A 23,673-nucleotide genomic window follows, 5' to 3' on the forward strand; every position below is an offset into this window, starting at 1 on the left:
GGGGAGGGCTTCCTCGGAGGCAGTCAACGGGCTGGGCATTCCCCATCCTTCCTCTCCTGAAGCCCGGGAAGTGAACTCCTTCTTCCGCCTGACCACAGGCTCTCTGGAGTTTGGGGGTTGCAGGGACCAGTGTCTGCAGTACTGTTATCAGGGTGATGCACAGCCTCAGTGCCAGAGGTGGACCGACCATGGAGCTTAAGAAGCTTAGCTCTCAGGCCTGTCCACTGCATGACCCCCCCCCTCCAAGGCCTGTAGGAAATTTTATATTCATAGAGTATATTCTTCTTAAACAGGATTACCCAAACTACCTAAGCTCCAGGGCGCCAAATCTGTATCCACTCTGGTCTATGTGCAGTGGAGAAGCAGAAACATGAGGTGGATGGAGAGTGCGGGGCACTTAGCTGGAGGCTCCAGGTCCAGGCCAGGAGTCCTCAGGTGGAGGCTGGTACCGGCCAGCAAACCACACCACTGCCCCCACGAGAGAAGGAGCCAGCACGTGGGCATCTGTCATAGGCGCGATACCAATGCCAGGCTACAACCGCATGGGCCGGGCTCTCTCTCCTCTCTGCTAATCCCCCTTCCCTGCCAGAGCCTGATGGGGGGGGGGGGCATTGGGACACAGGAAGGAACAGCTTCTGAGAGGTCGGGGGGCAGATGGAGGTAGGAAGAGAGAAGAAATTGATCATGTTCTTTCTCCCCAGTCAAATTAAGGCTCTCTTAGACGCAGTTCATCCCATCTACTGGGATCCACTGAAAAGGTGGGGGGAGTTTGAATGAACTGCCCAAAGTAAATAACAAGAATGGTGGTAGATTTACATGAAACTTAGTGAGTTTTTTTCTAATTTGAAAAGAGATATGCACCCCAATGTTCACAGTGCCACCGTTTACAGTAGCCAAGACATGGAAGCAACCTAAAGGATAGATGATAGATGATAGATGATAGACCTGTCCTCTCCCATCAACAGGTGAATGGATAAAGAAGATGTGGTACATATATACAATGGAATATTACCCAGCCATAAAAAAGAATGAAATAATGCCATTTGCAGCAACATGGATGGACTTAGAGATGATCATACTAAGTGAAGTTAAGTCAGACAAAGACAAATATCATTTGATATCACTTATATGTAGAATTTAAATACATGATGCAAATGAACTTATTTACAAAACAGAAATAGACTCACAGACATAGAAAACAAACTATGGTTACCAAAGTGGAAAGGGGGGTGTATAAATTAGGAGTTTGGGATTAACAGATACACACTAATATATATAAAAGAGATAAACAACAAGGTAAGGTCTTACTGTAGAGCATAGGGAACTACATTTAATATCTTGTAATAACCTACAATGGAAAAGAATCTGAACAAGAATATACATACATGTACATATATATGTATGTATGTGTATCTATACATACATATACATATATAACTGTATATATATGTATAAGTGAATCACCCTGCTGTACACCTGAAACTAACACGACATTGTAAATCAATTATACTTCCAAGAAAAAAAAAAAAAGCTTAGTGAGTTTTCTAGTTCCTGATTCAATCCTTTTCCTCTGCCTTTTGTCTCTGGGGTATTTTCGGAGGTTCTGATTTAAAATGTTACAGTAAAGCCACCTGGCAGAGCAGAGGCAGGAAGGAAACATTCAGCTTGGACACCGCTCAGGAGGATTTTCCCCAACTTGGAGGTCCAGTCCCACAACAGCTCTAACTACTCACTTCTTGTTTAGAAACTGCCATGTGCATCGATTTCCACTTTTGCACAATTGATTTTTGCTTCTGTTCCCATTTGCGCCTTTGTTTTTGGACAGATATCATATGATTAGTGTCTGCGAATTGTCTCCGAGAGGTTAGGGGACCACATGAAGGTGGATCTTATTTGTCAATACAAAAAATCAAAAAAAAAAAAAAAAAATCAACATGCGAATGTGTGTCATAGCTGAGTTTAACCTCAGCCTTTTTGTTTCCTACCCCAGCTTGACACGCAGTGATTTAGAAAAGAAAGAACTCAAGGAGCTACAATTTTGAGTCTTGAGGACACTGCACTCAGGTTGTTTAAGAGTCTGGCCAAAAGTCTTCACGTCCTTCCGGTCATCTCTTGGTGAAGAATTTTCCAGCACAGTAGAAAGATTAATAAATTCCTGGTAGGCAATTTCCTTGCTCAAATGACAGCTCTACATTCAGTCATTTAATTTATTTCTATAGAGGATTTACCACCTTTCTATCACCATCTTAGATACTCCCCAAGTAAAAATCTCTTAATTTTCAAAATGGCAACATGCTAAAGCAAGTATCAAAGTATTTCTTGCTCTTCTTGCTGCAAAGCTTAAAGATCAAAATTTTGAATTTTGATCATGTTGTGTTTTTTTCCTCGACAGTATTTCAAAATATCTTTCTAGTTCTCGCTGCAATCCAGTATTGATTTTTAAATATCCAGCAGGTGAGGGTGATGAGGGATGTGAAGCATGAAATGTGACTTCAGTTCGCAGGGATCAGGACCACTGGCTCATCTAGGTACAGAGGTCAGTCTCCTGGAAGCTGCGAAAGACAACACGGAGTGCTGTGTCCACTCTCTCATCCACTGTAGTTTGGACATTTGAGGAAATCTGCAGGCACGCCCTTCCCTATCCATAATTACTTATTGATTTCTTTTTTTGTGAGTGCAGTGGTGGCAAGGGCCAATGAAATGAATCCCATGGCAGTAAGAAAAGAGAGTCCTGCGCGATTCAGGCCGTGAAGGGCATGACTCCACTCCCATCAAAGCTCATTACTCACTGGCTGAATGGTACCTGCAACCTGAGAGTCTATCTTTAAAGATTAGTTTTATGCTTTGTTTCTCTCATCCAAATGGCAACAGTGAATACAATATCGCTATCTGCAGAAACACCACCTTTTTCTATTTCAAGCACAGGTGGTTGGGCAATCTCTGAGACAAGCTCATTGTGCAAGATCCCAACGTTTCATGTGGTGGGTAGGGGGATGGGGTGCCCTACAGGAACACAACTGTAGAAACACGGGGACACGACTATTAGTGGGGGTAAAATGAGTCTGGTTTCGAACCCTGGTGATTGTCAACAGGTTGGATTCTGACCTTTGATTTGTCTTTGATTTGATCCCTGCATTTACGAACGCAGGATTTTAATTCGCTCAGAGAGTGTTTGAGTAGATGCTGTTGTCTCTGAAGCCCTCTGAGATACTTAGAGCGAAATAATGAGCCTCAGCATTGTAAGCCGAACACTGGACAAATTGTCTACTTGACAATAGGGACTGCCCTGTCCCTTTCCATGATGACTTTACAGGGTCTGTTTTAAAGGCTCAGCGTGTTTTCTTGGCGAGCAGCCCATGGAGAAGCAAGACAGTAGAACAGAGGTGGTGCCCCCTCAGTTAACATCACCGTCTTCTGGTACCCAATGCTCAGAGGCATTCTCACCGTGATGCCCCGAGGCTTCCTGCTACTTCTTCACTCCATCTCAGGACACGTCTGTGCCTCAGGACAGAGCAGATTCATTGTACCTGGAGCTCCACGACTTCCCGTAGATCCGTCACCCTGAGAAGGGTTCCCATGGTATCACACAGGATGGCTTGGGATGACTCCATGTTGCTATTGTGGCTTTTCTCAGAACCTTCTAGGGTGGCCTGGAGTTCCCAAGGGTCTTTGCTGGGGCAGAGGGGCCTCACCCGCTGAGTCCCATTGAGACCCAGAGACCAGTGCTTGTCTGAAGGTGCAGATGGGAGCCGGGAAAGGACAAAAAGCTGCTGTGCTGGGCTGGCATGTTCACCCTGGGACTCTAGGAACATGTCCTACATAAGGCAGATGTCATGGGCGTTGGCAGGGGACCTCCTGGCTGGCACCTTGACCTAGGAGCCGACCATGACCAGGTAGGAATTAACCACCATCCAGTGCAACATTCAGGCATGCTGGCTGTAATTCTTTAATAAGAGGTTATTTTGCCCCAACATGAGAGCAAATGTGAAGATCTTGTTTAAGTGATAAACAAGCTTACATTTTAAGTGACTGCTATGTAAATAACATTTGAAAGCAAAATGGGCCACGCCAATTTTAAAACCAAAGCCTGTTAATGGAATTTGTGTTTAGGAAGCCCCACTATATTGGTCTTGGACCTAACGTCTCACGAACACCGGCAGTGATCTGTACTGGCTGGGAATGAGATAAACGTCATTTTTTCTTGTCATTAAGCTGATGGCTGCATTGACAACCTTCACGGACACTGGTAGCCAAGAGGGAAATTTAGAAGTTTGCAGAAACAGAGAAATCAAAGTAAGTATGAACTGCAATTTTTTTTTAATAAATTTATTTATTTTATTTATTTATTTTTGGCTGCGTTGGGTCTTCATTGCGGTGTGCACGCTTCTCATTGCGGTGGCTTCTCTTGTTGTGGAGCACGGGCTCTAGGTGCATGGGTTTCATTAGTTGTGGCACGTGGGCTCAGCAGTTGTGGCTTGTGGGTTCTAGAGCGCAGGCTCAGTAGTTGTGGCGCATGGGCTTAGTTGCTCCGCGGCATATGGGATCTTCCCAGACCAGGGCTCAGACCCGTGTCCCCTGCATTGGCAGGCGGATTCTTAATCCCTGTGCCACCAGGGAAGTCCCTAAACTGCAATTTTTAAAAAAGTTAAACCATCTACATTATTTTTGCCAAAGATGTAGACATGCTTCATTTAACTTATTTCATTTACTTCATTCTTGTTTTCGAGCACATAGTCACACAGTCTTTTTCAGGGAGCATTTGTTCATTTTGCATAATATACATTTAAGGTATCCATTCAGAATTCCGTTCATTAGGAGTTGACATTAATTATGCTACAGTTGGGGGCAAGTCTCACTGCAATTTCTATGAAGAAATGACTTGTAGTGTAAGTTTGTAATACACATCCTCCCCAAATTAATATCTGAACCAAGGAGGAAAATTGTTTTTTCTATAAAAGTACAAATAAATATCATCTAGTTATTAAATATTATAGCACCATTATGTTGCACAATTTTTAGCTCTAAGTTCACGCTCTTTATGATGCTTACAAGTCATTCTTTAAAAGTTTGAATTGAATATTTTTTTTAATTGAAGTATTGTTGATTTACAATGTTGTGTTCATTTCCAGTGTACAGCAAAGTGATTCAGTTATCATTCATCTAAATTAATCTGCTCTACAATTATTTCAGATGGAATGATCTTAATTCAGATGTGGTGAAGAGGTCGGAAAACTGATTTTCAGGGGAGGTGATATTAAAAAGAATATTCAGGGAGGCGGGTAGGGTGGAAGGTGGGGTACAGATGTTTGCAAAGGCTCCACAGGGTGGGAGAGAAGGAGGGAGAGGGAACTGGGAGCACGGAAGTTAGATACAGCTGGCGGCTGAGGGCAGGCAGAGCCAGGAATTAAATGGAGAGCTAGGCTGCGGCTGCACCTGAAAGGTCTCACGGGCTGCACGAAGATGTCTGGATTTCTTCCTGCGGGCAGTGGGAGCCACTGAGAGGTGCAGTAGTAATTTAATCAGATGTGCTTTTTAGGAAGTTCACCCCGGCTGCCCTTTGGAGAACAGACAGGAGTGGAGGAAGCCAGAAGGCGTGGAGACCAGTTAGGATGGGGGTTGATGATCCAGAAGACGGAAGCAGCTTTTCATGGCCATGACCGTGGAGAGAGATGGATGGAGACAGAAGACTGGGGTTTTCTGGTGGGTTTGACGCAGATGTGTGAAGGAGAGGAAAGAGCCAGTGGTGGTTCCTGGGTCCTGGCTAGGGTGACGGGTGGAGGGCTGTGATCAGAGAACGCAGGGAGAGGAGCTGGATCCAGGAACAGTGGGCTCGTGTGAGGCGCTGCAGGCATCTGAGTAGGTCATCTAGCGGATGGCTAGATATATGGAGAGGCCGGGCCTGGAGAAAGAGATGCGGGAGACCACTACACGTGGCTGGTAACTGAACCCAGGGAAGGGCTCCAGACACCCAGCAAGAGGCTGTGTGCGAGATGAGAAAGATCTAAACACAGAGCCCTGAGCGACACCAACATTTAGGGAATGAACAGGAAGACGAGCCCATAAAGGATGGAGGAGGGACAACCAGAGAGCCTGAGGCAACTCAGGGGACGATGGTGTCACGGGGAGTCGGGAGACTTTCTGAGAGTGACGCCGTTTATCACATTTTCAAACTATCAACGTACAGGGTCACGGCAGGGCCTCTTATCGGAGGGACACGGCATGCTGTTTCCTAAGCCTGGGCCTGACCTCACCCCTTCTCATTCCAACCCTCTGCACCACCCTCAATCCAACGAGCCTGTCTTCAGCATGCTCGACCTGCCACGTACACAAATTCCGCACTAAAATGGAATAAAAGCATTCCAGCTACCTCTAAAACCCTGACAACTTTCACTGTCACTACTGGGCTTCCTACAAAACCCTATGTGTGTAGTTTGGTTTACCTACACCCCACCATGCAAGAGTCTTCCCTTTGGGGCTGTGCATTGCCAGTATCGTTGGCTGGCACAGCTGCTTAGGAGAAAGACCGTGGGAAGGGGGCCCTGGATTAGGCATCGAGGGGCTGGAAAGAGGGAAGACGAACAAAGAAAGGGAATCGTGAAAATGCAGGTGGAGGTGAACAACGATGACGATGATAAAATGAAATACTAGGATCCAAATGTCCAGCTGCCTGTGGACAGGACGGCACAGAGCATTTGTCAGCCAAACGGCATGAAAACGGTTCTAGGATTCACAGCAGTTAACTCCCACTGGTATGTGACTCTCCAGCTGACAAAGCTCTGAGATGACCGCTGTCCCCTTTGAGGTCATCAGCAATGTGGCCAGGCAGGTGTATGGCGTTTACTTCACGGATGAGGAAAGCAAGGGACGGGAATGGGACCAATGGGGAGATGCCCGCAGTCTCCATGAAAAGATGTGAAGGTTCTCGGATGCAAGGGTTGAGGAAAGTTCCAGTCTCTGATACATAAAGCAGAAGGAAGGCATCACGGAGGTCCATTTTAGACCATTTTTAGAGATTATTTACTTTTTTGGAGACTCTGTGTCAGGAACCTGCCCACCAGGTTCAGAGAGCTGGATACAAAACAACACCAGTGCATCGCTGAGCCCCGACTGTGAGGCCCAGTGAATTCTCCCTGTCCATCTGAGGAGTGGGCCACAGGACTGCCCGAAGTCAGCTGCTGCACCGATGGGCAGAGAGGCTCACATAACTTGCCCAAGGCCATGCTGCTAGTAAGTGGCAGGGCTGTGCCTTTAACCTCTGGCTGTTTGATTCTAAGTCCTGTGCTCTGTGTACTTCACCAGCTGGTACAATGAGCCCCCCAGGAACTAATACACTCCCAGGCTTCATTAGTTGAAGTTCAGTGCCCAGCACCAGGGAAGTATAGTCTCACTATTCTCTTTCTTTGCCTGCAAATAAACTTGGAAGAATATATTCATTTCGGGGTGCTACATTACAAAAGGGATGCTGATAAACTTGCACACACGTGGAAAAAAGTGACGGCAGTGGTGAAGGTCGCGGAAACGTTGATATATTACAACTGAGCATGAGTTGTGTGAGTGAAAAATATTGCCTGCCATATCGGTAAGCAAAGGATGCTGCAGCCATCAAGCCATCGCATTACAGCCGCCCTGACAGTGAGCCCCGAGGGAACTCAGGATGGAGGCAAGATGCCCTCCATCTAGCAGTCAGCTGTGGCAGCTACCCCCTGACGGTGCCCCCTGAGGACGCTCAGGATGGGAAAGCACAGGATACTGGCCCCAGAGAGCTGAGGTGCAAATCAAAGCAAAGATTTCAGTGAGCCCAGACTCTTGCATCTTCCCATACACAGAAAAGCACTAAGCTCCTTAACCTGAGATGTCTGGTTTTCTTTAATTAACAGTCATCGTTTGATGTTCCGACCACCTGGTCTTTGTTGCAGAAACTCCTGTGTATCCTGGCTCCCCCTCTTACCTCTTTGGAGCGGTCCCTCAGAGTGATCTGAGATGCTGGGTCCCAGGCTTAAGTCCTCAGTTTTGTACACCGAATAAAACATAACTTTTTACTTTCAGGTTGTGCATTTTTTTCTCAGTCAACAGTTGTAATAATAATAAATGTTGCTATCCCTACAGCTGAGAAGGGATGGCCTTGTACAGAGTTGGTTAGCTTCAAAAACAGGAAGGCTATCATAGAGAAGAGAAATTAGACTTTTTAGTATGCGGTTGGAGGGCAGATGTTGCAGGTAGGGAGATTTTTGCTTAACGTAAGAAGTTCTGAAAAATCATGGTCACCCTGAAATGGAATAAAATGCCCCATGAGGTAGTGATTACAATGAATATTTAAGATATTTGAACAAAAGCAAATGACTACTGGAGCTGATACTGCCTTTCTTCTTTTAGTAAAATAACTCCTTTCCTCCTGCTACCAAGTTTTAGCAGGTGTCACGGCGTCCCACTTTTCCTGTCCTCCCTCACAGCTGGGTACCTGGCCGTGGCCACATGACTGAGTTCTTGCTCCTGGGAGGAGAGCAGGAGTTTGCTGCTTGCTTCAGAGAGCATGACTTGGGCTTCCCTGGTGGCGCAGTGGTTGAGAATCTGCCTGCCAATGCAGGGGACATGGGTTCGAGCCCTGGTCTGGGAAGATCCCACATGCTGCGGAGCAACTGGGCCTGTGAGCCACAACTACTGAGCCTGCGCGCCACAACTACTGAGCCTGCGCGTCTGGAGCCTGTGCTCCGCAACGGGAGAGGCCGCGACAGTGAGAGGTCCGCGCACCAGGATGAAGAGTGGCCCCCGCTCGCCGCAACTGGAGAAAGCCCTCGCACAGAAACGAAGACCCAACACAGCCAAAAATAAATAAATAAATAAATTAATTAATTGAAAAAAAAAAGAAGAGCGTGACTTGCCCTCACTCGTCCTCTCTCTCTTCCTATGGGCTGGAATGAGAGGGGAAGAGATAAGCTAGGGAGCTTTGTCCACACAGGCAAGGATGACACCCTAGTACAAGGCAGAGTAACAAGATGGGTCCCAGGGTTACCTGCTGACCCTGGACCACCTGCCTAACCAGCTACAGTTCCATGAGAGGGAAAGAGAGACCTGCTTAGCTGGAGCTTCTGTATTTTTGAGTCTCTCTGTTAGAGTGGCTTAGCCTGGGCCCTAACCAAACACGATTTTTTGGAGATGTACATAGGATTAAGGTATTATATAAGGGTTTGTAAGAGATGATTTCTATAATAATTGTACATACACACCCCCAGCAAATTTATCTCCTTGCAAAACGAGTTGTCCCAACAGACCATACCGTAGTCAAACATAATCACTCTACTATGTCAGTGACCTCGTTTTTTTAAAGTACCAATGTTCAAAAAAGTCAAGAACTTTTGATGTCCTGCTTTTCTTTTATCCCTTTATCAAGTCTGTTCCAAGGCTCATCTTCTTTTCCTTTAGAAAACATCCTCTGCAAAAATACAGATGATAAAGACATTTTAAAGTTCTCTCTGTGGTTATCTAATCTTAAGGATTGGTTTAAAAAAAATACAAAAACGTGATGCATTATTTAGCCTGCTGGTGATAACATTCTTCTTCAGTTATTTATTTTCCCTTAGGGGAGAAAATCAGAAGTCCAGGCCTCACTGAAGTTGAAGATTTGGATAATGCAAATGTTTTGGCTCACAATGTATCAGGAATCCAACATAATTTGGTCAGCACTCCCAGCCAAAAGAATATTCTGATGTATTAAATGGATTTCTAAGTAAAATAAAGTAGTTGAGCTAATGAATTGTGATTGTGGCCTCTGCGCTTGTGTCCTAGGAGGAAATAAGCCAGTGCCAGATGGACCTTTAATTCCGTCTCATAGATATGCCATTTTTATTTCAATTTCCATCTCTCTACTCATGTTTTTCCTCTTAGACATAATGCCCTTTCCTCTTACCTCCTAACTTATGCACACTCTACAGATTCAAGGTTTTGCTCTATAATTTTCCTTCTCTTAATTTATCCAGTAAACCTGTGGTACGTAACTCTGAATCTAATGTAGTTGCCGATCGTTGTTCCACATTTCATTTTTATCCACAGTAGCTGCTCTACGTGTCATGTTTTCTTTGGAATTCTTCCTTTTCTAAGCCTATACTAGGTATTTAGTAAATAGATTTGAAGCATGGATAATTAAAAGACATGGATCAGGCATTTTTTAAATGATATATTAATTGTTAATGAAGAACAAAATGGAAATCTACTGTCCTGCTGATTAAAAACAATTCATAAGGATGAATGAATTTGGGTTTTCTCACCAAAGGACCTTTCAAAAAAGAAAAGCTTCTGTGCATTTTGAGCTTTGTTATTAGCAGCACTTATACTGAGCACAAAGTCCTCATTCCATATCACGACTGCATAATATGGAAGTTATTATGAACATCTCTTGGGACTTCCCTGGTGGCACAGTGGTTAAGAATCAGCCTGCCAATGCAGGGGACACAGGTTCGAGCCCAGGTCCGGGAAGATCCCACATGCCGCAGAGCAACTAAGCCTGTGTGCCATGACTACTGAGTCTGCGCTCCAGAGCCCGTGAGCCACAACTACTGAAGCCCAGGTGCTGCAATTACTGAGCCCACATGCTGCAACTACTGAAGCCCGCGCACCTAGAGCCCGTGCTCTGCAATGAGAAGCCCACACACCGCAATGTAGAGTAGCCACTGCTCGCCGCAACTAGAGAAAGCCCACGCACAGCAACCCAATACAACCAAAAAAAAAAAAAAACAAAACTCTTTCTCAATATTTTCAAATCCTGGGTCAATGAAAAACATCACCATCAGCTTCTCCAGCCCATCTTTCTTGAGTCTCCTCATATGAACCACATTTTAAACCCTCTTTAGCTCTTGAGTTTTAGCTCCATTAAATTTCTGTCAACACATTCTTTTTTTTTTTTTTTCACGGAGAGAGACAATTACACTTTCTGAACCCTACTACCAACACAGAAAAAAACTAAGATGGAAAACTCATACTACTATTCAACAAATAACTTGTAGAGTCTTTAAAAGCCGTTTCCCTTCAATGCACAGAAGTATGAGAAGGTGCATTTCAGCAAAGAGATGTTTGGGATCCGAGGGAAAGTGGAGTTTATTTGAGGCAGTAATATTTCATTGAAATTCTGGAGCCACCGATTCAGAACGACCAGCTCTTTTCTAATTTATAGCGTGTTCTTCATGTCTGGCTGCCTGTTTAGCTGAAGGATCCTGTCCTGGGAGAGAATTCATTTGTCTCCTGGAAGAGTCCCGGAAGGAACCACGTAGGGATGCTGGGATGTGCATTTCAAACAGAATGGAACCCCAAACACTTTCGATGAACGGCAAGATACGTAGGAAAGGATATAATTAATCCAGAACACTCCCCTAACCCTTAATTTTGCAATGTTTCAGCCTAAACATACTTCCTCTTAAGGAAGATAAAAATCTTGAAAGAGAATTTTGAAATATATAGGCTAAACTTTAAAGTACAAAGTAATGAATGCTTACGGGAAACAGAAAGACCTCGGGGAAATCTAGAAATAGACTAACTTAGTAGGACCAGTATTAAATATTTACTTTTTCCCACTGGCTTAGAAAATGACAAATTTTCCCTCTGGCAAGATGGGTCTTGCCCCCTCTGATGTGAGCCTCTTGCTGTGACCCCACCTCCCGATCCCAAGACTGGGAGGCGGGGGACCAAGGTGGCAATGACTTCCGGCTCCCCCTCCTCCTCCATGCAGGCTGCCAGGGGCTGCAAGGAGGTGCTTTGGGCAGCTGTTGATGGAAGCCCTGTTCACGTTTTCTGAAATCCTACGGAGATCAATGCCTAGGCTATTCTCCCTGCCAATCTGTCAGGGGTGTTCTCTGCCCCGTTTGTTAACTCAAATCTATCCTGGGATCTCCGATCATTTAAACGACTCACATTTGCTGGTCTGGTAACAACAAAACGACAACTTCTGGGAGATGTTGTTAAAGGACTCTCTCCCCTCCCAAGCAAAAAAGAAAAGTATGCATCTTTTGTTTAGCAGCATTTGGGAAGGAGGTGTAGAATTAAAATTTCTAGATGTGACCTTTTTCTCTTAAGGTTTATTTTTAAACCATTTTGGGGATGAAGTCTCCTTTGAAAATGTATGATATAAATTCCTGCCGGTCTGGGGAGAGTCTACTGAACGAATGCCCAGCCTCTTGCTATGATCTACGGCTGTCATTAGGATCATCAGCCCTTCAACCTGATCAGTAACTAGGTCAGGGTCTCAGGCTAGGAACACGGGGCAGGCTGTCGGGTCTCTACTCAATGTTCCTGGGCTGCAATTCTTCTCAACCTCTTGAACTGCTTTTTACATTTTTTTCTGTCTCCTCTCTACTATTACTACATTATTTATTGATGCTTGTTGCTGCTTTTTTTTTGTTTTTTTTGGCATATTCCCTCTGTTCATTACTTTTTAGTCTATTATACAATATAGAAGCTCAGAAAAACAAGCTTATTTTCTCTATGGCTATAGGTCTGTCCAATCCAGAAAGTTCATGAATCTTAGTATATATTCAGGGGACACTTAGTGACCCTTTTCTTTTGCTTCTTCATTGATCTCTTGTTTCAGCTGTGTTTCAATTGCTCAGACTCTCAGACGAGGTCCCTTCATATCTATGACACATCTCGTTAGGACCAAATATTGTGTCTTTGGGCTCAGGGCCTGTGTGCAGCTAACGAGCCAAGAAGGTAAAGCAAGCCTTACCTTTTTGTAGAGACTCCTCAGATCTCGGTACTGCCACATGCTGTTCAGAACCTGAGATGCGGCCTTGATTACCTTCGGAGAGTGTCTGATAAAGAAAAGACAGGACACGCAAGATGGTGAGCGGGACAGCTGGGCGTCAAATTGACTTGTCAGGAAACAGCAAGAATAAAAAGAATAAAAGCTTCATGGCTTTTCTGGCTCTTTTCTTTTTTCCAGACTGGACAGTACAAGGGATGGCTGTCACCAGTCTCCAGCCTCATTCTCACCCACACACCCATGAGGGGGACAGACAGGAAGGCAACGCAATTTGGCAAAGAATTTTCAAAATGCAAACCCAAGAGCTGTGCATCGCAAATGCAAACCCAAGAGTCAGAATGCAGATTTAGCACTGGACTGCAAAATGGAACAGAAAGAAGAGAAGGAGAGCGACTAGGAAAGGCCAGATTAAAGGGTTTTAATGTCCGTGTTGTTTAACACCTGTGTAGTAAGTAAGGCGGAAAAAAGATACTCATTTTCTCAGCTGAAGCGTGAGAGCACGTATAGCGTTGGCTCTACACACCTGAGGGATTACAGGCAATTGTTTTCCGTTTGCTGATGACGCCGAGCACGAGTGACCGGCATGACGCTGACGTGTGCACACACTGGCACACACACTCGCTCACGTTTATATGGAGGGATGAGCGTGGATAAGCACCTATAAACAAAGCCCTTCATACAATTAAAGTTCTGTCCTCTGGATCAGAGTGAGAAAGCAAGGTCATGAAAACCTTTGGACTAGCATTCTTACCATTTTTTTCGAGTCATGGCTTTGAAATCCCTATGAAACTATAGCTAAATATTTCGCCTTTTGGTTCAGTGCCAACCTGCATCTCAGAACAGACACTATACATCCGTGTTGATTAAATTCGATCCAATTCTTGGAAGTCACTTTGACTAGTGGTGAGGGCAACTATTAACTACCTGCGGATTCTTTTTTCCAACGGGCTGGGTCCACAACAGCTGCACAACTTGAGTGGCTGCTGTGGCACTGTGCCTGATCGCAAGGGCTGGCACACTTTTGCTGTAAAGGGTCAGATAATAAATACTCTGTGATTTGTGGGCCATATGGTCTCGGTCGCAGCTGCTCAACGCTGCCATTGCAGGACGAGAGGAGTCATAAATAATAGACAAAAGAATGGAAGTGGCTGTGTTCTAATCAAGTGTTATTTACAAGAACGGGTGGTGGGTGGGATTTGGCTTGTGGGTTGCAGTTGGCCGACCCCTGGTCTATGTGGTGACTCCTGGAGTTGGGCAGGACATGACCACTCATGAGGACTCCAAGGTGAAGTCCACCCCTGAAGCTGACCCATGGTGCAGTGGCCCACAGATCCCTCAAAGAGAACATCTGAATTGAGATCAAAACTGCTTCTGACATAAAATAGTTTTTAAAATGCAAAGTAAGCAGATGGGTAGATGGGATCAGGTTGAGCGTGGATTTGAAAGCCAGAGCGAATGGATGTGTGAGGACCTGCAAATGAAATGACGGGATGCTAATACACGATCAGTTAAATGTCTGCTATTTTCCTGGGTCTTCACGTTTGCAATGGAGACCAACTACGTTTAAGTATTCTTCATCCGTTTACTTACTGGAAACAGTAACAGTCATTCTTACCATTATTATTGCTGACTTGGAATTCAACTTTGGCTGTGTTTGAAAATCTCTTAGTTATATCGTGTACTTTTAAAAGAAAAAAATACAGAGTTCTTATAAATTTCAAGATTTTTTCTCTTTGAGAGATAAGCTGTATTTAAGTAATATACATGTTTTCTTTCACTAAAATGGACAGTTGCTAAATGATCTCACATTTATGCTAGTATCATGCTCTAAATGTATTAAATATTTTTGACTTAGAGAATTTTAGATCTTTTCATGGATACAGACACAGGTACACTTTATTCTTTTTTAAAAAACTGAATTATAATTGACCTACAGCACTCTGTTAGTTCCTAGTGATCTGATATCTGTATACATTACAAAATAACCACCATGATAACTCTGTCACTATATAAAGTTATTACAATATTATTGACTATATTCCCTGTGCTGTATATTTCATCCCTATGATTCATTTATTTTGCAGCTGGAATTTTGTATCTTTTAATCTCCCTCACCTACTTCACTCACCCCCCCAATCCTACCATCCCGCTCTTCTCTGGCAACCACCTGTTTGTTCTCTGTATCTATGAGTCTGTTTCTGTTTAGTTATGTTTATTCTTTTGTTTTTTAGATTCCAAATACAAGTGAAATCATATGGTATTTGTCTTTCTTTGACTTATTTCACTTAGCATAATACCCTCTAGGTCCATCCATACTGTTGCAAATGACAAGATTTTATTCTTTTTTATGGCCAAGTAATAGTCTCTGTCTCTGTCTCTCTCTCTCTCTCTATATATATATCTATCTCACATCTTCATTATCCATTCACCTATCGATAGATACTTAGGTTGCTTCCATATACTGACTATTGTAATTAATGCTGTAATGAACATTGAAGTGCATGTATTTTTTTCTAATTAGTGTTTTTGTTTTCTTTGGAAAAATATACAGAACTTGAATTGCTGGATCATATGGTGGTTCTATTTTTAATTTTTTGAGGACCCTCCATACTGTTCTCCATAGTGGCTGCACCGATTTACATTCCCACGAACAACATACGAGGGTTCCCTTTCCTCCACATCCTCGCCAACACTTGTTATTTTTGTCCTTTTGATGACAGCCATTCTGACAGCTGCGATGTGATATCTCATTGTGGTTTTGATTTGCATTTACCTGATGATTAGTGATGCTGAACATCTTTTCATGTGCCTGTTGGCCATCTGTATGTCTTCTCTGGAAAAATGCCTACTGAGGTCTTCTGCCTATTTTTTAATTGGGTTTTTTACATTTTTTTATTTTTTTATTTTTATGGCTGTGTTGGGTCTTCGTTTCTGTGCGAGGGCTTTCTCTAGTTGTGGCAAGCGGGGGCCACTCTTCATCGCGGTGCGTGGGCCTCTCACTATCGCGGCCTCTCTTGTTGCGGAGCACAGGCTCCAGACGCGCAGGCTCAGTAATTGTGGCTCACGGGCCCAGTTGCTCCGCGGCATGTGGGATCCTCCCAGACCAGGGCTCGAACCCGTGTCCCCTGCATTGGCAGGCAGATTCTCAACCACTGTGCCAGCAGGGAAGCCCTGGGTTGTTTTTCTGATATTGAGTTGTATGTTAGATATATATATGTATCTTGGATACATACAACTGGATATTAACCCCTTGTTGGTTATATCATTTGTGAATATTCAGTAGGTTGTCTTTTCATTTTGTTGATGGTTCCCTTTGCTATACAAAAGCTTTTAAGTTTAATTAGGTCCCTTTTGTTTATTTTTGCTTTTGTTTCCTTTGCCTGAGGAGACAGACCTCTCAAACTATTGCTATGACTTATGTCAAAGAGTGTCCTGCCTATGTTTTTCTCTAGAAGTTTCAGATTTCCAGTCTTCCATTTAGGTCTTTAATCCATTTTGGGTTTATTTTTGTTTATGGTATTAGAGAATGTTCTAGTTTCATTCTTCTGCATGTAGCTGTTCAGTTTTCCCAGCATCACTTATTGAAGAGACTGTCTTTTCTCTCCATTATATATTCTTGCCTCCTTTATCATATATTAATTGACCATAAGTGCATGGGTTTATTTCTGGGCTTTCTATTCTGTTCCATTGATCTATGTGTCTGTTTTTCTGCCAGTACCATACTGTTTTGATGACTGCAACTTTGTCTGACTGGTTATTTTTTATATTTTCTAGTTCCTTGTTAAAGTTCTCACTGTGTTCATGTAGTCTCTTCCCAAGCTCAGTTAGCATTCTTATTACTACTGCTTTGAACTCTTTGTCTGGTAAACTATTTATCTCTGTTTCATTAGGGCTGTTTTCCACCGTCTTCTCTTGTGCTTTCGTTTGAAACATATTCCTCTGTCTTCTCATTTTGTTTAACGTTCTCTGTCTCTATGAAATTAGGTGCAGGAGCTACCTATCCCAGTCTTGAAGGGGTGTCCTTGTGTGGGAGCATCCCTACGCCATCTGCGTGTGTGCCCAGTGGATTTGGTGGGAGAGCTGGATCTGAAGTGAGCATGGGTCACGTCTTCCTCTGGGGTGTGCTGGCAGCTACCACCTTGTTGGATGATATGGCTGAAGATGGAGGGGTTAGAGTCAGAGCCAGGTGTGAACCAGGGCTACTTCTGTGCTCAGTGGCAGTTACCACCCTATCAGTGGCTAGAGCAGAAGCCCTGAGGGTCTAGTCCGAGCTGGCTCTGTTCTCTCTAAGTGTGCACACTCTCCTTGGTCATGGTGGCCTCCACTCTAGTGGAGAGCAGCGCTGGAGCAAGAGGGGCTGGAGCAGGTGCCCAGTGTGGGCTGGCATGGTCTTGGGAAACCAGCTAGAGCCCCAGACAATTTTCAATCTGCTTCCTCTGAGCTATTCCCAGGAGTAAGCAAGTTTGTGCATGGGCTGTTAACAAGCGAGTCTTGTTTTCTTCTTCTGTAAATCCTACTGGTGTTTAACCAGGTAAGGCAACTTGTCTTCCTGGTGTCTGACCCCAGGGCTGGGGTGCTCAGTGTGTGATTTGAACCCCTCGCTGCCCAGGGAGGATCCCCAAGGCCATGATAGCTCCTTCTTCTTCTGTGTCCCCTGCTAAGGGCACAGGTCCTGACCTGACCACAACTCCTCCCTTCCTCTGTAGATACAGACTCCATGTGTATCTTTCTTTACAGACTTGGTCGAAGAAGAGCCTTTCTGCCAGTCTCCAGGTTGTTTTCAGTAGAGTTGCTCCACGTGAAGATGATTTGATGTGTGTTTTCTGGGGGGAGGTGGGCTTGGTTTCCTCCTACTCCACCATCTTGATCTCCCTTCTCCACATTTAATATTTTTTACTTCATATTTTGTATCTTTTCTTGTTTTGTATATCCCTTAACTACTTATTGTGGTTATAGATGATTTTACTACTTCTGTTTTCTAACCTTCCTACTGGTTTTATAAGTGGTTTATCTACTACCTTTTCTGTATATTTATCAATGACATTTTTCCTTCGGTAATTTTCATATTTCTACTTGTGGTCTTTTCTTTTCCACTTAGAGAAGTCCCGTTAACATTTCTTGCAAAGCTGGTTTAGTGGTGCTGAACTCTTTTAGCTTTTTCTTGCCTGTAAAACTCAAATCCGAACGATAATCTTGGTGGATAGAGTATTCTGGGTTGTAGAAGTTTTTTCCTTTCATCGCTGTGAATATATCATGTCACTCTCTTCTGGTCCGCAAAGTTTCTGTGGAAAAGTCAGCTGAGAGTCTTATGGGAGTTCCCTTGTACATACTTAGTTGCTTTTCCCTTGCTGCTTTTAAGATTCTCTCTTTACCTTTAATTTTTTCCATCTTAATTACAATGTGTCTTGGTGAGGACCTCTTTGGGTTCATCTTATTTGGGACTTGCTGTACTTCCTGGACCTGGGTGTCTGTTTTTCTTTCCCAGGTTAGAGAAGTTTTCAGCTATTATCCCCTCAAACAAGTTCTCTGCCCCTTTCTCTCTCTTTCCTTCTGGAGCCCTACAATGCGAATATTAGTATGCTTAATGTTGTTCCAAAGGTATCTTAAACTATCCTCATTTTAAAAATTTCTTTTATTTGGTGAGCTTGGTTGAATTCCACTACTCTGTCTTCCAGTCTGCTGATCCATTCCTCTGTGTCATCTAATCTACTATTGATTCTTTCCAGTGTATTATTTATTTCAGTTATGGTATTCTTCAGTTCTGTTTGGTTCTTCTTTATATTTTCCAACTCTCTGTTAAACTTCTCACTGTGTTCAGTCTTCTCCTGGGCATCTTTAGGATCATTACCTTGAACTCTTTATTGGGTGGATTGTTTATTTCTATTTCACTTAGTTCTTCTTCTGGAGTTTTAGTTGTCCTTGATTTGCAACATATTCCTTTGTCACTTTGCTTTATTCTCTGTTTTTATTTCTATGTATCAAGTAGGTCTGTCACGTTTCCTGATCTTGGAGAAGTGGTCTTATGTAGGAGATGTCCCATGGGGCCCAGCAGCACGCTCTCCTCTGGTCACAGAGATGTATGCTCTAGGGGTGCCCCCTTTGTGGTCTGTGTGGGTCCTTCTTTTGTGGTAGGGCCAACTACTGTTGGTGCACTGGTAGGGGGGCTGGCCCCTGGTCCGGTTGGCTGCCAGGCCCTGCCTTGTGTGGAGGCTGCTGGCTTGCTGGTGGGCAGGGCTGGGTCCTGACACAGCCGGCTGCTCGACGTAGGGGGTCCCGGGACTGGGGCTGACTGGCTGGTGGGCAGATAAGCCTCTGGTGCTAACAGACTAGAGGGAGGACTCCAAAAGGCACTTGCTAGCACCAGTGTCCTCCTGGTAGAACTAGCTCCCCAAAATGCCTGCTGTTAGCATCTCGGTCCCCAGGGGGGAGTCTCAGTTGCCTCCTGCCTCTCTGAGAGGCTCTCTAAGATCGGCAAGGGGTCTGACCCAGGCTGTTTTCAAACTGCTGCCTCTGCACGCTCTGTTTTGAGGTATGTGAGATTTTGCGTGAGCCCTCTAAGAGCGGAGTCTGTGTTTCCTATGGCGTCCCTCCAACTCTCCCATCTGGGGGCTGGTCTTCCTGGTGCTGGCGAGCCCTATGTAGGCTCCTTGGGGAGAACCTCTGCAACTGTGATGATCCTCACGTGTTATTCTTATATAATCAATGCTGAGCAAGGATTAAATGCTATGTTTTGCTGTAGTTTATCACCACTAGCTAGATATGTATCTATGACAAAAGTCAAGCAACTCTAGAGGAATACATATTAATAATATTCAGGTAGCGATAATATAGTTGAAACATATTTAGTATGCAAAAATTCCTCTGATGGTATAATTTTTTTTCTACTCCTTGCTTAGTTACAAAATAGAAAGAGACTGTGAATATGCAATGAATAGCAGCTTTTAACCTCTCAATTAAAATGCCAATACATCACAGTGTTATAAAAAACTGATGAAGGTCAAAGAAACATCGCTTTCTTTTTAGACTTTAATTTTGATTCATCCACTAGACTGGTCCCATGCAACGTCTACTTGAAAAACTGTAACTATTGATTGAAGGACTTGAACAACTGAGTACTTCTAATGTGACAAGTGATTATAACCTCAGCCACAAACAGAGTTCCTTACTGACAAGTAACAGTCGAGGCTGTTAAATGGCTTTGCTGTCTTATGACAAAATACAGTGACACACTCAACACTATTTCCTACATAACTGTTAAAATCTGAAAAAATACAAACGTACTTTTGAAACAGATGGACTTGTCCATATTGCCTGTTTCAAATGATGTGAAAAGAGTAAGTTATCAAGACTTAAAATGGTAAGTTATAAAAGACTCCTGTAAGGGTCATTAACGATTACACAATGTCTGATCTTCACCAGAGGTGTCAAATTAGGGGCGGCTGAGAATTTCAGTTGATGCCATTCATTGTGGGTGTTAGGCACGGCCATTCCAGCCGCAGGATTCCAGAATAATTCTTCCAGTGTATTGGCAAAACATGGTGAGTTATACAGTTCAAACAGACTGCGATTGGCAACGTGCCAGGCTGACCCATTAGTATCACGGCATATTTAAGCTTGTGTATGTTTAGAAATAAAACCTATAAATATGTTAAAGGCAGAATCATAGCTACGTAGGTTTTTTCATCTGTGTTTTCTCACGCGATCTCAAGTTAAAAGTTTGAATAATTTTTTGAGGAGGGCAAGTTTGCAAGCATTTTTTAACTTAACTAGAGCCAACTGATATTCCTCCCTTTTCCAATTATTAAATCATCTCCAATTCCAAAGATTCTATTTTCAATAAAGTGTTTCTATTTTGTTAAAACCCGTCTAGAAGGCCATGGGAGTCTCAGTGCCTACTATCATGACAGAATTGAGTGATAAATGGTGAGTTTAGTGGTAAGATCCAGAGCAATTCTTCGGGATTCATTTTAAGAGCAGTGAGAAGTAATAATCAAATGGAAGTGTAGGTGGCTGACAAGGTTACCTCCAGTTATAAAAACCTTGTTTTGATCCCCAAATTAGTCACTAAATATAAAAGAGATAAACCACATAAAATAATGGATGAGGCTGACTAAGCAGGAGAATTATAACTGGGAAGATGCTTGACTCAAAGCAATTCCACACTTCTTATTAAATTCATAAATCCAGACTGCTAACACTGGGGAAAAGAGATAAAGAAACAATGACATGAAACGAGTATCTATCCCATAAAGACATTTTCAGTCAATTTAAAGCACAGATTTGAGATTATTTGTAGTGAAAGGAATCTCCCATTAACAGTAATCCAGATGGGAACAGACTGAACAAGACTATTTTCTGGAATGGCAGTGTGGATATATACTGTTTCATAGGTGGTTTCCTCAAATGAGTTTTTAATTAGTTTCATCAAATAATTTTCTTTGACCATAGGACTGATAAAAGCATCTCTTCTCTTTAAGGTCCAGTAGGGATGCTCACACAGATGGAAGGAATTCATGTAACCACCTCCCACAGCTCTACTGTCTTACGATTCAGAGAAAACACTTTCTTCTTGGAATGTCCCATGAATATAGACAAATGTATCAGAGAGTTTTTGTGGACTATGGTTTTACTGTGTGTGCATGTGTGTTTGCTTAAGAAAAGCATCAACATATTAAGTTCCTAATGCTCAAAACAGGTAAGCATTTCAATTAGAGATTCCAAAGGTCTACTGAAGCTATATAAAAAAGAAAACCACGTGGCTTCCTGCCCATGTAGAAGAGCATTTTACCGTAAGTATTATAAGATATAATTCAAGCCATCCATCTACATTGCACAATTATTACACGAGTCCAGAGGGGCTTCTCTATATTTGATATAGGAAAGTATTCAAATCCTAATCCTGAACTGTTCATTGAACCTATTTGGAGGTCTCAGGGGGCTTAAACAGAAGCCCTGAAACTTCATTTATTATGCAATGATAATATCTTGAATTAAATGAGAGAATTTCCAAAAAGTCTCAAAGTGCACCCTTCACAGCCTTTAATAACAGGAGAAAAATTACTCAGCGTTTAGATATAAAGGAATGGGGGTGGGGGGTGCAGCCAGGAATGCAAAGTCAAGAAGTAGACCCTTGATAACAAAAGGTTTATTACCCTTTTAATCTTACTTGATTACACTGAGGGACTTCCAGGAGGCAAAATTGAATTAAGGTTAGTGAATGTTTTTGTAAAATTGACAGCTCGCTGATATACTGACACTGTGGCTTGTGAAGATATGTTTTGGTTACATACTGTAAGATACCATCGATCCTTAAATCAAACTGGGGACATTCCTGTTTCTGGCGGTGCCGCGCCTTTGACATGAGCCTTTTCTCTCTTTATTCCATTGGCATAAAAGCCCTCCTTCCTCACTGCCTCTATCCCCTCTGCCCCGGAAATTTCTATTCAGTCTTTAAGACTTGATTATTACTTCTTTCAGGAAATATTTTATGACAGCCCCTCCCTCAGTTTTAGATTGGAAAGTATGAGCACAGTGACTTGTTAAATTCAATCATTTGTCCCAAAGGCACAGCTGGTAAGGGAGGGTGCTGGTTGGACGCTGATTTCTCTCTGACTCCGTCACACCGTTTTCTCCCCCATCCTCCCTGACTTGCTATGCAGAACTGAAGAGGCACAGAACAAAAGGATATGGATCCGTCATCAACACTTGGACTTGCAGCCACAGAGGAACAGCTGCCACCAAACACCTTCGTGAATCAGGGTCATCTCTTCTGTATGGAAGGAACATGCTAGGCACTAGACTGGACGCTGGATTGTCAAGCCTATCTTACTAACATCCCAGGACTCACCAAGTCATGAGTTATTTACCAAATCAAAATTACTAGTAAGATCAGCTTTCCTTGTGGGGTGGGAAGACTGGAAACCATCTGCTGTTTTCCTTCTCTTGATTATCAGACACCAGTGCTTCCCAGCGACGTCCCGTAGTGTTACCCATACCCAGGGTATGCTGGGCACACTTAGAACCGATTCTACCAATACCAATTCTACGTGATAGGAAGTCACCGTCTGACTTACTTGTCTCCTTTGCTTTTGGAGATGCCGACCAACTTCTCGATGCCGCCGGCGTCCCGTAAGGCCTTGGCATTCTCCATGTTCTTGGTGATCACCTCGTGCAGGGTGCAGCACACGGCTGTCACCGTGTCATCCGACATGGCCTTGCTCACCGCGTTGCTGCTGTTATTCCCGCCTGGAAGCCGATGGACCAGGTCTCGCATGGCGTATTTGCCTTTGGGAAAGAAAACGAAGGGAAGAGTTGAAATGCGGTCAAAACAGAGGAAGAGGGTGGAGGGAGAGGTGGAGATGGGGGTGAAAAAGAGAACACAAGAGGCCACGTTAATGCAATGTTGTCTGTTCCCCATCACTGATTATTCTTTATGGGGTAACTGTGGACACATACACAGAGAAAACGGTATTTCTTCACAGCGAATGTCTGGACTTTTGGTGCTGGGCGGATGTGGGACTGACTCTTTGGACAAGTTATTTCATGCCTCTGAGCCTCAGCAAGAATAATGGTACCTCCCTTACAAGGCTGTTGAGAAGAAATGTGTGGGAAGCACTTAACACACAGTGATAACCCTGGACTCAGGACTCAATAGAGGTTAGCAATCGGTGGGTTCCTGCTTGCTATTCACAGAAGTCAGGAAAACATAGGGTAATTCTAACATAACCTCAAAAATGCCTTGACGGGAGCTATGTTGGGACTTGTATTATTTAACAAATAAGAATCAAATCACAAAAATGTGTGTATATATGACATCTGCATTCTGGTCCCTATAAAGCAAAGAGAAACATTTAAAGAAGGGAGAGAAACTTTACAAACAATATATAAAAGTAGGTGTCCTTTGAACTAGGGTAACTGGATGATCGATC

General features: G+C 43.4%; 1 protein-coding gene across 1 annotated transcript in view; it reads right to left on the reverse strand.

Annotated features, from left to right (window-relative positions):
* Positions 1 to 23,673, reverse strand: part of CTNND2 (catenin delta 2) — a 942,908-nt gene that overhangs the window by 32,557 nt on the left and 886,678 nt on the right. The window contains 2 exon segments of the mRNA XM_082382599.1: positions 12,710 to 12,794; positions 22,819 to 23,029. Of these exon segments, the coding sequence (XP_082238725.1) occupies positions 12,710 to 12,794; positions 22,819 to 23,029 (296 nt within the window).

This window comes from Balaenoptera borealis (assembly GCF_965194805.1).
Source record: "Balaenoptera borealis genome assembly, chromosome: 2".
Classification (NCBI taxonomy): Eukaryota; Metazoa; Chordata; class Mammalia; order Artiodactyla; family Balaenopteridae; genus Balaenoptera; species Balaenoptera borealis.